Here is a 13871-nt window from a genome sequence, read left to right on the forward strand (position 1 = left end):
TCTGTTTGTAATAGCTTAAAAGTAGAGACAATCTAAGTGCTCATAGATACGGAACGTATTATGGAGTACCATTCAGGAATCCTATGTATTTGTATGGAAAATTCCTATTAATTTAAATTTAAAAAATTAAAATATATTGTTTTGTATTTATGCATATATATACCAGAACATAAATATTTATGACAGGATTGATGAAACTGTTAATAATCTTGTTCTGCAGATTGAGGTTCAGCGTTAGGGTATGGTGAAGTTAAACTCTTCCTTGTGTTCTTATATCTTCTTTTGCTTGAAATTAAAAAAATAAAAATTTATGGATTACATTCTAATAAACAAATAAATGTACATATATACTAATTGGAGTATGTTAATTATCTGTTGGTAATAGCTGTCACCTTCTAAGCTGGCTGAAGTTTGTGGAATTAGAAAACAATTGTACTTTTTTCTTTTGTCAGTAAACTATATTGCTCAAGGTTAAATTAATTTCACTCATGGGTCACATATTATATGATGGAACCAACCTGCTTTTGTAGTTGCCTGGAGATTTCAGTAAGCATCAAAAGCACTAGTGTATTCTGTCCACGTAAGAGAAATACAAAACGTATTCTTTACATTCTAGTATCCTGCTGTGGAGAAGAGAATTCACGTTTACCTTGAGATATAAGTGGACCCTGCCACTTGCTAGTTGTGTAAATATGGACAAGATGATCAGGTTTCCAGATCTTTTGTTTCCTCATCTGTAAAATTGAGACAGCAGTATGTTTTCTTACAAGGTTTTGTGCATATTTATTCTAGATAACGTATATAAACTGGCACACAGTATATGCTAAACAGGCTATTTGGACTGTAGTGAGGAGAAAAAGCAGAATGATTTATTGTTCTTTAGTAGAAATGAATAAGATCAACTAGATCAGTGATTGAAAAACTACTGATACTGGCTCAGAAGCCTGTTTTTATAAGTATTATTGGACCACAGCAACATCCATTCATTTACGTATTATCTATGGCTGCATTCATGCTGTCGTCCCAGAGTTGAGTAGTAGATACGAGACCTTAAGACCCCTAAGCCTAAAATATTTATTATATAGCCCTTTAAGAAAATGTTTGGTGACCCTTGGACTAGATCAATATTACTTACAGTTTTAAATACCAGATTACTTTTGAAGATTTGCAAGCAGAGAAGGAACATGATATGAGAATATTAGTGACAGTAGTGTGTAGAGTGGCTTGGACAAGGGGAATAGTAGAAGCAGGGAGATAAGTTGTGATTAATTTCAGGAAGTTGTAATTATGCTAATAATCATGAAAAGAATGAGAGACAGTATACAGAGGACAACTCAGGAGGACTTTAACTGATGGCGCAAAAGGAAGACTGATGTGATTATAGGAATTTGAGTAAGACAATAACAAATTTATTTGTTATAAATAAATTTATAATTTATAAATTATAAATATCATTGATATTATAAATATCAATATCATTGGTATTGCCATGAGCAGAGAGCTAGAAATAGTCAGAATTGGACTTAATTTTATATATGTGTTATTTGGTGAATTTGAGGTGGCATGCAAAGAAGCATGTTACACATGCAGTTGAAAATGTTGAATTACAGATAGTCAGGTCTGTGATAATAACTGAAGTCATTTGCATAAAAGTTACACATCAAGTGGATGAGCTCTCCAAGAGAGGGTAGTTTAAAGGGAGAAGAGCAAACAGTAATGAAATGAGCTTTGAGGAATCAGCACAAGGAGGGAATGGAACTAAGAGCCTTCAGTGGCACAGTTTCAGTAAGTTATGAGTTGAGCTTACCCTTCCTTCCATTTGCTTTGTACCCTTCCTGCTATTTGCAGTTTTATGCATATCCTTTATACAGTTAGTAATGTAGAATTCAGTGAGGATGTTTTTGTTAATACTATCTGTACCTTTTTAGTGCCATGCTGGGGCCAGCCTGTACTGGCCTGGAGAGCTGAATATTAAATTTCCAGGAATTTTGTGACCTCGTTCAATATAACATAGCCATTATAAAAAGTTAAATTATGCAAACTTAAAATTAATTAAATCATGTTTAAAACAAAAGTAATAAATACTCAAAACTCATCATTTCCTAATTATGTTACATCCTACTATTTTCTGGGCTCTTGAGGTTTTTATTTACACCTATTATTGTATGTATGGTGGAAATACTTTTTAGTAGTGCACTGCTACTGTTAATTACTTCTCAACTCTGTATTTGGTGATGTCACTTTGGTAGTTTGTATTTGACTGCGGTGGGGAACATTCACATTATGAAAATCAGCAAACACTACACATCAGGGCTCAGTGTATTGTTTTGTTGTTTGTGGACTCAATAAAGTGATGGAGAAATTGTTAATAACAGATTAAACTTAAAGGTGTATCAAGTCTATAGTCATTACATTATGATACCACAAAAAATTGAGGACGTATTCTTCTAGTGTTCGAGAATTATTATGTACTCCGTTCAGTAAAAAAGTTGCTCCCAACATTGACCAATTAGTGAAGTACCCACAAATGTCTTTGTCATTTCATTTGCATTATATTCATTAAAGTGAACAAAGATATCAAGTGTCTTTCATGTCAAAACCCTATTTGTTCATCAGTTGCAACCATAGCTTAGCTAGGGATACAAGAGTTTGGCAAAATTATCAAAATCATTTTATGTGAATCAATTAGCTGGATAGAATTTACAATAGAGAATATTGTGCATTTTATTATTGTTTGTAAGCTGCATGCTATGCATCCTTTATATTGTTAACATTTCTAATAATTTATGCATATATGTTTTGAAGAGCCAGTTGTTAAACATTTACCAGCACACTTTTATTATTTTATAAAAGTAGGGGCTTCCCTGGTGGCGCAGTGGTTGAGAGTCCACCTGCTGATGCAGGGGACGCGGGTTTGTGCCCCGGTCTGGGAAGATCCCACATGCCGTGGAGCAGCTGGGCCCATGAGCCATGGCCGCTGAGTGTGTGCATCCAGAGGCTGTGCTCCGCCATGGGAGAGGCCACAGCAGTGAGAGGCCTGCGTAGTGAAAAAAAAAAAAAAAAAAAAAAAAAAGAATAAAATTTCTCCCAAACCTTTATCTTTTTTATATTGAAGAATTAGTCTTCTGCAATTGTTATTTTGCATTTATATGTTGTATAGCTGTTGCCATTTCCACAGTCATTTCCTTGTCTGTATTTCTCTGTTTGGGGAATCATTTTATTCAATGTTATGTGGTATTAGCAGGGAGGGTAACATTTTCAATTTGCTAAAGAGTTTTTCTGAAAGTGGAAGTATAAACCACTTCTAATCAACCATGTATGTACATATAGCAGGAGGTAAGGAAACCAGTGGAACAGCTGCATTGTATTATAAATAGGTATGTATTATTAATTTGTTTACTAAAATAATATATCATATTTTCTAGGGATTCAACTAATGAAACTACTGCCCATTCTGATGCTGGCAGTGAACTTGAAGAAACAGAGGTCAAAGGAAAAAGAAAAAGGGGTCGACCTGGCCGGCCTCCAGTATGTATATATACTTTTCTTCGTTCCTTTAACGGATACCAAGTAAAAGAGCTTGATATGAGCTATTTGTTAATTCTAGTATTGTTAACACTTTTTCAAATCTCACTGACACATCAGAAATTCTTGGAAACTTTGCTTCATAAATTGGCTTAGTAGTGGTTAGAAAAAGGAAATTAATTATAGTATCCTTTTTGCTTTCCATGCTTTTCTTGTAAATAAATGGTGATCCATGTGAAGGCATTGAGAAGATTATCAACATGGAATGAGGTGTAGTTAGTTATGATTTCTTTGTCTTATATTTTGAGATGCAACTCTGATTTCCTGTGAGCTCCTAAGTATGCATTTTGGTAGTATTTGGGTCCCGTCTCAGAATATATTCGCATTTATACATGATTGAGAAGTTTAGAAAAGCTCTAGGTATCCTTACTTTGAGGTATATCTTGTAATTTGAGTACACAAGTCGTCATTTAATTGAAGGTGGTATAAACTGTCAGAGACAGTAGTATCAATGTGTCATTGGGTTAAGGCTTATACTATTTTACACTCACCTTTATGATGGGATTTGCTATACATAGTTTTAAAATTTATTTTATAGAATTTATTATGGAAAATTTTAGCCTCCTTCTCTAGGAGGCATAATAGTGTAATAAACCCTCCATATAACTATTACCTAGCAGTTACCAAGTCATGGCCAGTCTTTCTTTCCCATGTTATTTTGAAGGTCATTCTAGACATAATTCCATCTTTAAATATTTCAGAATGTATTTCTAAAAGATAAGGGCTTGCTTTCTCTCTCTCTTTTTTTAACATCACCCTAATATCATTATCATAATGCAAGATAACAGTATTTTAGTAGCATCACTGATTAACACATTTAAAATTTATAATCATTTCATAAATATTTTTTATTTTCTAATTATTTTTTTAACATCTTTATTGGAGTATAATTGCTTTACAATGGTATGTTAGTTTCTGCTTTACAATAAAGTGAATCAGTTATACATATACATATGTTCCCATATCTCTTCCCTCTTGCATCTCCCTTCCTCCCACCCTCCCTATCCCACCCCTCTAGGTGGTCACAAAGCACAGAGGTGAACTCCCTGTGCTATGCGGCAGCTTCCCACCAGCTATCTAACTTACATTTGGTAGTGTGTATATGTCCCTGCCACTCTCTCACATCATCACAGCTTACCCTTCCCCCTCCCCATATCCTCAAGTCCATGCTCTAGTAGGTCTGTGTTTTATTCCCGTCCTACCACTAATCTCTTCATGACATTTTTCTTTCTTAGATTCCATATATATGTGTTAGCATATGGTATTTGTTTTTCTCCTTCTGACTCTGTATGACAGACTCCAGGTCTATCCACCTCATTACAAATAACTCAGTTTCATTTCTTTTTATGGCTGAGTAATATTCCATTGTATATATCTGCCACATCTTTATCCATTCATCTGTTGATGGACACTTAGGTTGCTTCCATGTCCTGGCTATCGTAAATAGAGCTGCAATAAACATTTTGGTACATGACTCTTTTTGAATTATGGTTTTCTCAGGGTATATGCCTAGTAGTGGGATTGCGGGGTCATATGGTAGTTCTGTTTGTAGTTTTTTAAGGAACCTCCATACTGTTCTCCATAGTGGCTGTATCAATTTACATTCCCACCAGCAGTGCAAGAGGGTTCCCTTTTCTCCACACCCTCTCCAGCATTTATTGTTTCTAGAGTTTTTGATGATGGCCAATCTGACCGGTGTGAGATGATATCTCATTGTAGTTTTGATTTGCATTTCTCTAATGATTAATGATGTTGAGCATTCTTTTGTGGTTTGTTGGCAATCTGTATATCTTCTTTGGAGAAATGTCTATTTAGTTCTTCTGCCCATTTTTGGATTGGGTTGTTTGTTTTTTTCTTATTGAGCTGCATGAGTTGCTTGTAAATTTTGGATATTAATCCTTTGTCAGTTACTTCATTTGCAACTATTTTCTCCCATTCTGAGGGTTGTCTTTTGGTCTTCTTCATGGTATCCTTTGCAGTGCAAAAGGTTTTAAGTTTCATTTGGTCCCATTTCTTTATTTTTGTTTTTATTTCCATTTCTCTAGGAGGTGGATCAAAAAGGATCTTGCTGTGATTTATGTCATAGAGTTTTCTGCTTATGTTTTCCTCTAAGAGTTTGATAGTGTCTGGCCTTACATTTAGGTCTTTAACCCATTTTAAGTTTATTTTTGTGTGTGGTGTTAGGGAGTGTTCTAATTTCATACTTTTACATGTACTTGTCCAGTTTTCCCAGCACCACTTACTGAAGAGGCTGTCTTTTCTCCACTGTATATTCTTGCCTCCTTTATCAAAGATAAGGTGACCATATGTGCGTGGGTTTATCTCTGGGCTTTCTATCCTGTTCCCTTGATCTATTTTTCTGTTTTTGTGCCAGTACCATACTGTCTTGATTACTGTAGCTTTGTAGTATAGTCTGAAGTCAGGGAGCCTGATTCCTCCAGCTCCATTTTTCGTTCTCAAGATTGCTTTGGCTATTCTGGGTCTTTGGTGTTTCCATACAAATTGTGAAGTTTTTTGTTCTAGTTTTGTGAAAAATGCCATTGGTAGTTTGATAGGGATTGCATTGAATCTGTAGGTTGCTTTGGGTAGTAGAGTCATTTTCACAATGTTGATTCTTCCAATCCAAGAACATGGTATATCTCTCCACCTATTTGATTCATCTTTAATTTCTTTCATCATTGTCTTATAATTTTCTGCATACAGGTCTTTTGTCTCCTTAAGTAGGTTTATTCCTAGATATTTTATTCTTTTTATTGCAGTGGTAAATGGGAGTGTTTTCTTCATTTCACTATCAGATTTTTCATCATTAGTGTATAAGAATGCCAGAGATTTCTGTGCATTCATTTTGTATCCTGCTACTTTACCAAATTCATTGATTAGCTCTAGTAGTTTTCTTGTAGCATCTTTAGGATTCTCCATGTATAGTGTCATGTCATCTGAAAACAGTGACAGCTTTACTTCTTCTTTTCTGATTTGGATTCCTTTTATTTCTGTTTCTTCTCTGATTGCTATGGCTAGAACTTCCAAAACTATGTAAGAATGGTGAGAGTGGGCAACCTTGTCTTGTTCCTGATATTAGTGGAAATGATTTCAGTTTTTCACCATTGAGGATGATGTTGACTGTAGGCTTGTCATATATGGCCTTTATTATGTTTAGGAAAGTTCCCTCTATGCCTACTTTCTGTAGGGTTTTAATCATAAATGGGTGTTGAATTTTGTCAAAACCTTTCTCTGCATCTATTGAGATGATCATATCATTTTTCTCCTTTGGTTTGTTGATATGGTTGGTGTATCACGTTGATTTTCATATATTGAAGAATCCTTGCATTCCTGGAGTAAACCCCACTTGATCACGGTGTATGATCATTTTAATGTGCTGTTGGATTCTGTTTGCTGGTATTTTGTTGAGGATTTTTGCATCTATGTTCATCAGTGATATTGGCCTGTAGTTTTCTTTCTTTGTGACATCTTTGTCTGGTTTTGGTATCAGGGTGATGGTGGCCTCATAGAATGAGTTTGGGAGTGTTCCTCCCTCTGCTATCTTTTGGAAGAGTTTGAGAAGGATAGGTGTTACCTCTTCTCTAAATGTTAGATAGAATTCGCCTGTGAAGCCTTCTGGTCCTGGGCTTTTGTTTGTTGGAAGATTTTTAATCACAGTTTCAAGTTCAGTGCTTGTGATTTGTCTGTTCATATTTTCTATTTCTTCCTGGTTCAGTCTCAGCAGGTTGTGTATTTCTAAGTATTTGTCCATTTCTTCCAGGTTGTCCATTTTATTGGCATAGAGTTGCTTGTTGTAATCTCTCATATTTCTGCAGTGTCAGTTGTTACTTCTCCTTTTTCATTTCTGATTCTGTTGATTTGAGTCTTTCCCCTTTTTTCCTTGATGAGTCTGGCTAATGGTTTAGCAATTTTGCTTATCTTCTCAAAGAACCAGCTTTTAGTTTTATAGCTCTTTGCTATCATTTCCTTCATTTCTTTTTCATTTATTTCTGATCTGATCTTTATGATTTCTTTCCTTCTGCGAAATTTGGGGTTTTTTTGTTCTTCTTTCTCTAATTGCTTTAGGTGCAAAGTTAGGTTGTTTATTCGAGAAGTTTCCTGTTTCTTAAGGTATGATTGTATTGCTATAAACTTCCCTCTTCGAACTGCTTTTGCTGTATCCCATAGGTTTTGGGTTGTTGTGTCTCCATTGTCATTTGTCATTTGTTTCTAAGTATTTTTTGATTTCCTCTTTGATTTCTTCAGTGACCACTTCGTTATTAAGTAGTGTATTGTTTAGTCTCCATGTGTTTGTATTTTTTACAGATCTTTTCCTGTAATTGATATCTAGTCTTATAGCATTGTGGTCGGAAAAGATGCTTGATATGATTTCAATTTTCTTAAATTTGCCAAGGCTAGATTTGTGACTCAATATATGATCTATCCTGGAGAATGTTCCATGAGCACTTGAGAAAAATGTGTATTTTGTTGTTTTGGGATGGAATGTCCCATAAATATCAAGTAAATCCATCTTGTATAATGTATCATTTAAAGCTTGTGTTTCTTATTTATTTTCATTTTGGATGATCTGTCCATTGGTGACAGTGGGGTGTTAAAGTCCCCTACTATGATTGTGTTACTGTCGATTTCCCCTTTTATGGCTGTTAGTATTTGCCTGATGTATTGAGGTGCGCCTATGTTGGGTGCATAAATATTTACAATTGTTATATCTTCTTTCTGGATCAATCCCTTGATCATTATGTAGTGTCCTTCGTTATCTCTTGTAAAAGTTTTTATTTTAAAGTCTATTTTGTCTGATATGAGAATCGCTACTCCAGCTTTCTTCTGATTTCCATTTGCATGGAATATCTTTTTCCATTCCCTCACTTTCAGTCTGTAAGTGTCCCTAGGTCTAAAGTGGGTCTCTTGCAGACAGCATATATATGGGTCTTGTTTTTGTATCCATTCAGCCAGTCTGTGTCTTTTGGTGGGAGCATTTAATCCATTTACATTTAAGGTAATTATCATTATGTATGTTCCTATTACCGTTTGCCTAATTGTTTTGAGTTTGTTCTTGTAGGTCTTTTCCTTCTCTTGTGTTTCGTACCTAGAGAAGTTCCTTTAGCATTTGTTGTAAAGCTGGTTTGGTGGTGCTGCACTCTCTCAGCTTTTGCTTGTCTGTAAAGGTTTTACTTTCTCCATCAAATCTGAATGAGATCCTTGCTGGGTAGAGTAATCTTGGTTGTAGGTTTTTTTCCTTTATCACTTTAAATATGTCCTGCCATGCCCTGGCTGGTAGAGTTTCTGCTGAAAGATCAGATGTTAACCTTATGGGGATTCCCTTGTGTGTTATTTGTTGTTTTTCCCTTGCTGCTTTTAATATGTTTTCTTTGTATTTAATTTTTGATAGCTCTATTAGTATGTGTCCTGGCATGTTTCTCCTTGGATTTATCTTGTATGGGACTCTCTGTGCTTCCTGGATTTGATTGACTATTTACTTTCCCATAATTAGGGAAGTTTTCAACTGTAATTTCTTCAAATATTTTCTGTCCCTTTCTTTTTCTCTTCTTCTGGGACCCCTATAATTCGAATGTTGGTGTGTTTAATGTTGTCCCATAGGTCTGTGAGACTGTCCTCAGTTCTTTTCATTCTTTTTTATTTATTCTGCTCTGCAGTAGTTATTTCCACTATTTCATTTTCCAGGTCACTTATCTGTTTTTCTGCTTCAGTTATTCTGCTATTGATCCCATCTAGAGTATGTTTCATTTCATTTATTGTGTTGTTCATCATTGCTTGCTTCCTCTTTAGTTCTAAGTCCTTGTTAAATGTTGCTTGCATTTTGTCTATTCTACTTCCAAGATTTTGGATCATCTTTACTATCATTATTCTGAATTCTTTGTCAGGTAGACTGCCTATTTCCTCTTCATTTGTTAGGTCTCGTTGGTTTTTACTTTTGACCTTCATCTGCTGTGTGTTTTTCTGTCTTTTCAGTTTGCTTATCTTACTGTGTTTGGGGTCTTCTTTTCGCAGGCCGCACGTTCGTAGTTCCCATTGTTTTTGGTGTGTGTCCCCAGTGGCTAAGCTTGGTTCAGTGGGTTGAGTAGGTTTCCTGGTTGAGGGGACTAGTGCCTGTGTTCTGGTGGATGAGGCTGGATCTTGTCTTTCTGGTAGGCGGGTCCACGTCTGGTGGTGTGTTTTGGCGTGTCTGTAGCCTTATTATGATTTTAGGCAGCCTCTCTGCTAATGGATGGGGCTGTAGTCGTGTCTTGCTATTTGTTGGGCATAGGGTGTCCAGCACTGTAGCTTGCTGGTCGTTGAGTGAAGCTGTGTCTTGGTGTTGAGATGGAGATCTCTGGGAGATTTTTGCCGTTTGATAATGTTGAGCTGGGAGGTCTCTTGTCAACCAGTGTCCTGAAGTTGGTTCTCCCACCTCAGAGGCACAGCCCTGTTGCCTGGCTGGAGCACCACAAGCCTTTAATCCACACGCTCAGAAGAAAAGGGAGAAAAAATAGGATAGAAAGAAAGAGGATAAAATAAAAAAGTTATTAAAATAAAAAATAATTATTAAGAAGAAAAATTTTTTAAAGTAATAAATAAAACAAAAAATGGGATGGTCAGAACCCTAGTACAGATGTTGAAAGCAGAGCTATACAGACACATCTCGCACAGAAGCATACACATACACACTCACAAAAAGAGAAAAAGGGGAAAAATTAATATATCTTGCTCCCAAAGTCCACCTCCTCAATTTGGGATGATTCATTGTCTATTCAGGTATCCCACAGATGCAGAGTACTTCGAGTTGATTGTGGAGCTTTAATCCACTGCTTCTGAGGCTGCTGGGAGAGATTTCCCTTTTTCTTCTTTGTCCACACAGCTCCCGGGGTTCAGCTTTGGATTTGGCCCTGCTTTTGCATGTAGGTTGCTGGAAGGCATCTGTTCTTCGCTCAGACAGGACGGGGTTAAAGGAGCAGCTGATTCGGGGTCTCTGGCTCACTCAGGCCAAGGGGAGGGAGGGGCACGGAGTGTGGGGCGAGCCTGTGGCAGCAGAGGCCAGCATGACTTTCCACCAGCCTGCGGCATGCCGTGCGTTCTCCCGTGGAAGTTTTCCCTGGATCCCAGGACCCTGGCAGTGGCGAGTTGTACAGGCTCCCGGAAGGGGAGGTGTGGAGAGTGACCTGTGCTTGCACACAGGCTTCTTGGTGGTGGCAGCAGCAGCCTTAGTGTCTCATGCCGGTCTCTGTTGTCCGTGCTGATAGCCGCGGCTCGAGCCCATCTCTGGAGCTCCTTTAAGTGGCGTACTTAATCCCCTATCCTCGAGCACCAGGAAACAAAGAGGCAAGAAAATGTCTCTTGTCTCTTTGGCAGCTCAGCACTTGTCTCTGGAGCTCCTTTAAGTGGCTTGCTTAATCCCCTCTTCTCGCACACCAGGAAACAAAGCAGCAAGAAAAAGTCTCTTGTCTGTTCGCCAGCTCCGCGCCCATGTCTCAGTATTATGTTTTTAAAAAGTTTGTTGTTTGAATCATGATCTATTTATTGCAATTGATGGTTATGTTATTTAACAAGTTATTATATATGTATGTCCTTTCTAGTGACTTAAAAATTTTTTTTGATGTTATTGCTGTTCTATCAGTATTTATGTGTTTGCCACAGTTTTTAATTAGCTTTGGTGAAAGTCCATAACTTTTACTTTTCCAGGACAATCTAGCAACAACAAAAAAACGGATAGAAGGATGACTTCTGCAGTTTTCTCTACACTTGCTTTTATCCTCCTCCTTTATTTAAAGGGAGAAAAATATTGGAGGAAAAGACATATATTATAGTCACTCTTTATAATCATTCTTAATTTTTAGAAGTATTTGTTGGTACTGTGTTCCTTAAAAAAACGTTTTGGGAAAAATGAAAAAGTCTTGTACTTAGAAGCTGGAGACTATTTTAGTTCCCCTTACTAGTATATGATTTTTCTAAGACTATAGGTGAGTTGCATTGCTTTCTCTAGGATTCATAGGTTATAGGTACCAAATTCGAAATAAGACTAAAGTTGCTTGAAGGTTGTAGAATAAACTGCCTACATGATTGCTTACTTGAATTTGTTCCACTCCAATTAAAATTCTTTACTTGAAGATTCAGATTAAGTGCTGTCTTCTTGAAGAAAACCTTTTAGTTTTTTTCCCTTAAAGAGAATTTATCACCCCTTCAGCAGGCTATTGTATTATTTTTTATAACCTATTTAATTTTGACTTGTCTACAGCTGTATCCCTGAAATATTTTGCTTTCCTGATGAAAAGGAGTCTGTGTATCCAAATGCTTAGCTCTTTTGTGGTTAGAAATTAGATTTTATTTTTAGTGAAATTGCTACTATGTAATCTAGCAGGTAAATAGTACATGTTCATCCCATGTTTATACAATTGAAAAAATGTCAGCCAGCATAGGATAGTAACATTCTAGAGAATTGTGTTAGACTTTAATCCGTATTTTCACACTCATTAGTTCACATGGCTAGCTATACTTCCACCTGACTCAGACCCATTTCTTGATCTTGGAAACAGCAGAACTTCCTGAGTTTCTGCTCTGGGGTTTGTACTGAGCTGAAGCTTTTTATATCATTTAATCTTCACACCAATACTAGGAAATAGGTCTTATATGCAGTTTACATAGTAGAAAACAAAAATAGAAGGTGGTATTTTGCATAAGGTCACAACATTGCATAAGTAGCAAAGCTAGGATTTCAATTCATAACCTACCTCCCAAACTCTTTTCCTCAAGAATGCCAAAATGGCACGCTGTTAATTAAAATTGAGAGGTATAATTGTCAGAATGATCATATTTGAGTTATTCCACAGTCCCTGTTCTGAAGATTGCTTGGACATTTTCTATCGACTGGCTCCATTTTGAACAATTTTAAGTTTTGACAAATACACTCTTTGTTTAGCTATTTTAATACTGTTCATACTTGTTAAGAGGACTTCATGGATCTCTGGTTTTATTAATTTACTCAGTCAAATGGAAAAAAATAATATAAGGACCTCTGTTTTGGACATTATTGTTTTCTTTATTTCTAAATTCTTAGGAGACATCTCAACTTTGGTATTTCTTTTCAGTATACTGTTACTTCAGAGATGTTTGTTTCTTATTAAACCACTCTTATTTTGTAGATGTCCTAATTCATATTTGTTATTATTGTGGCTCTCTATCCAAATGATTATTGATCTCTAAACAAACAGTATATAGTATCATGTTTATTTTACCCCTGTGATTGTATTAACAAATAATGGACATTATTTGCTCTGTCTACCACAGTACTCCCTTGGTGATGTCCAATCTCATGACTTTAAATACCATCTCTAAGCTTATGTCACCCAGATTTTGTCTCCAGCTTAGACTTTACCGCTGGTCTCCAGACTCATATTCAGTGCCCATTGAGAATCTTCATTTAGATATTTAATGGGCCCAGGATGTTAAAAAAAAAACCAAACTTTCAAGCTTCCAATCTCCTGCTCACCCCTTTTCCGTAATGGCAGCTTCATGCTTCTGGCTGCTCAGCTATAAATCTTGTAGTCAACTTTGAGTCTTTCTTTCTCAGCCTATATCTAGACTATCAATACATCCTGTCTAATTGATTTGCAAATTGCATCAGTCATTTTTTACTACAACACTGGATTCAGCCACCATCATGTGCCTTTGCTGAAACTTATGAGGTGTGCTCCTTGTCTCAGGGCCCTGTGTTATCTTCTCACTGGGGCCTCCCTATGGATGGTATCTAGAATTGTGTATCTTCCCTCCTGCCCAAAGGGACTTACTGTCCCCTTCTTCCGTGTGTGTGTGTGTGTGTGTGTGTGTGTGTGTGTGTGTGTGTCCTTTCTCTATAGTACTTAACTAACGTAGTATACCCTTTACTTATTTGCTTTTTGTCTGTCTCCCCCTGCTAGAAGGTAAGCTACATGAAGGCAGGGATTTTTATCTGGTTTGTTTACTGCTGTATAGTAGTGTTCGACTTTCAGTAAGCGTTTATTGAATGAATGAATGGTGTTTAATTTTGTTAAATCATCACTCTTTTTTCCCTCAAGTGTTTAAAATTCTTTGTATTTTGAAATAATTTCAGACACAGAAGAATTCCAAGAATTCTGCAAAGAATTCCTATGCAGATTCTCATGCAGATTGTTCAAATGTTAGCATGTTACTACATTTTCTTTATCATGTTTTTTTCTGTCTTTGTATACACAGACACATAAATGTAAATATATATTTATATATAAAAATTTATATTTGATACCAATTATTTTTGAAAGTTGCAGACATGAAGCCAC

The 13871-nt window shown here is 36.3% G+C and overlaps 1 protein-coding gene across 5 annotated transcripts in view; it reads left to right on the forward strand.

Annotated features, from left to right (window-relative positions):
- STAG1 (STAG1 cohesin complex component) overlaps positions 1 to 13871 on the forward strand; it is a 455106-nt gene that overhangs the window by 133319 nt on the left and 307916 nt on the right. For all 5 annotated transcript variants that reach the window (XM_059065085.2, XM_067033725.1, XM_067033728.1 and 2 more), the window contains one exon: positions 3426 to 3528. In XM_059065085.2, the coding sequence (XP_058921068.1) occupies positions 3426 to 3528 (103 nt within the window). The remainder of the gene's footprint in view (positions 1 to 3425; positions 3529 to 13871) is intronic.

The sequence above is a fragment of the Kogia breviceps genome, chromosome 5, assembly GCF_026419965.1.
Source record: "Kogia breviceps isolate mKogBre1 chromosome 5, mKogBre1 haplotype 1, whole genome shotgun sequence".
In the NCBI taxonomy this organism is placed as follows: domain Eukaryota; kingdom Metazoa; phylum Chordata; class Mammalia; order Artiodactyla; family Physeteridae; genus Kogia; species Kogia breviceps.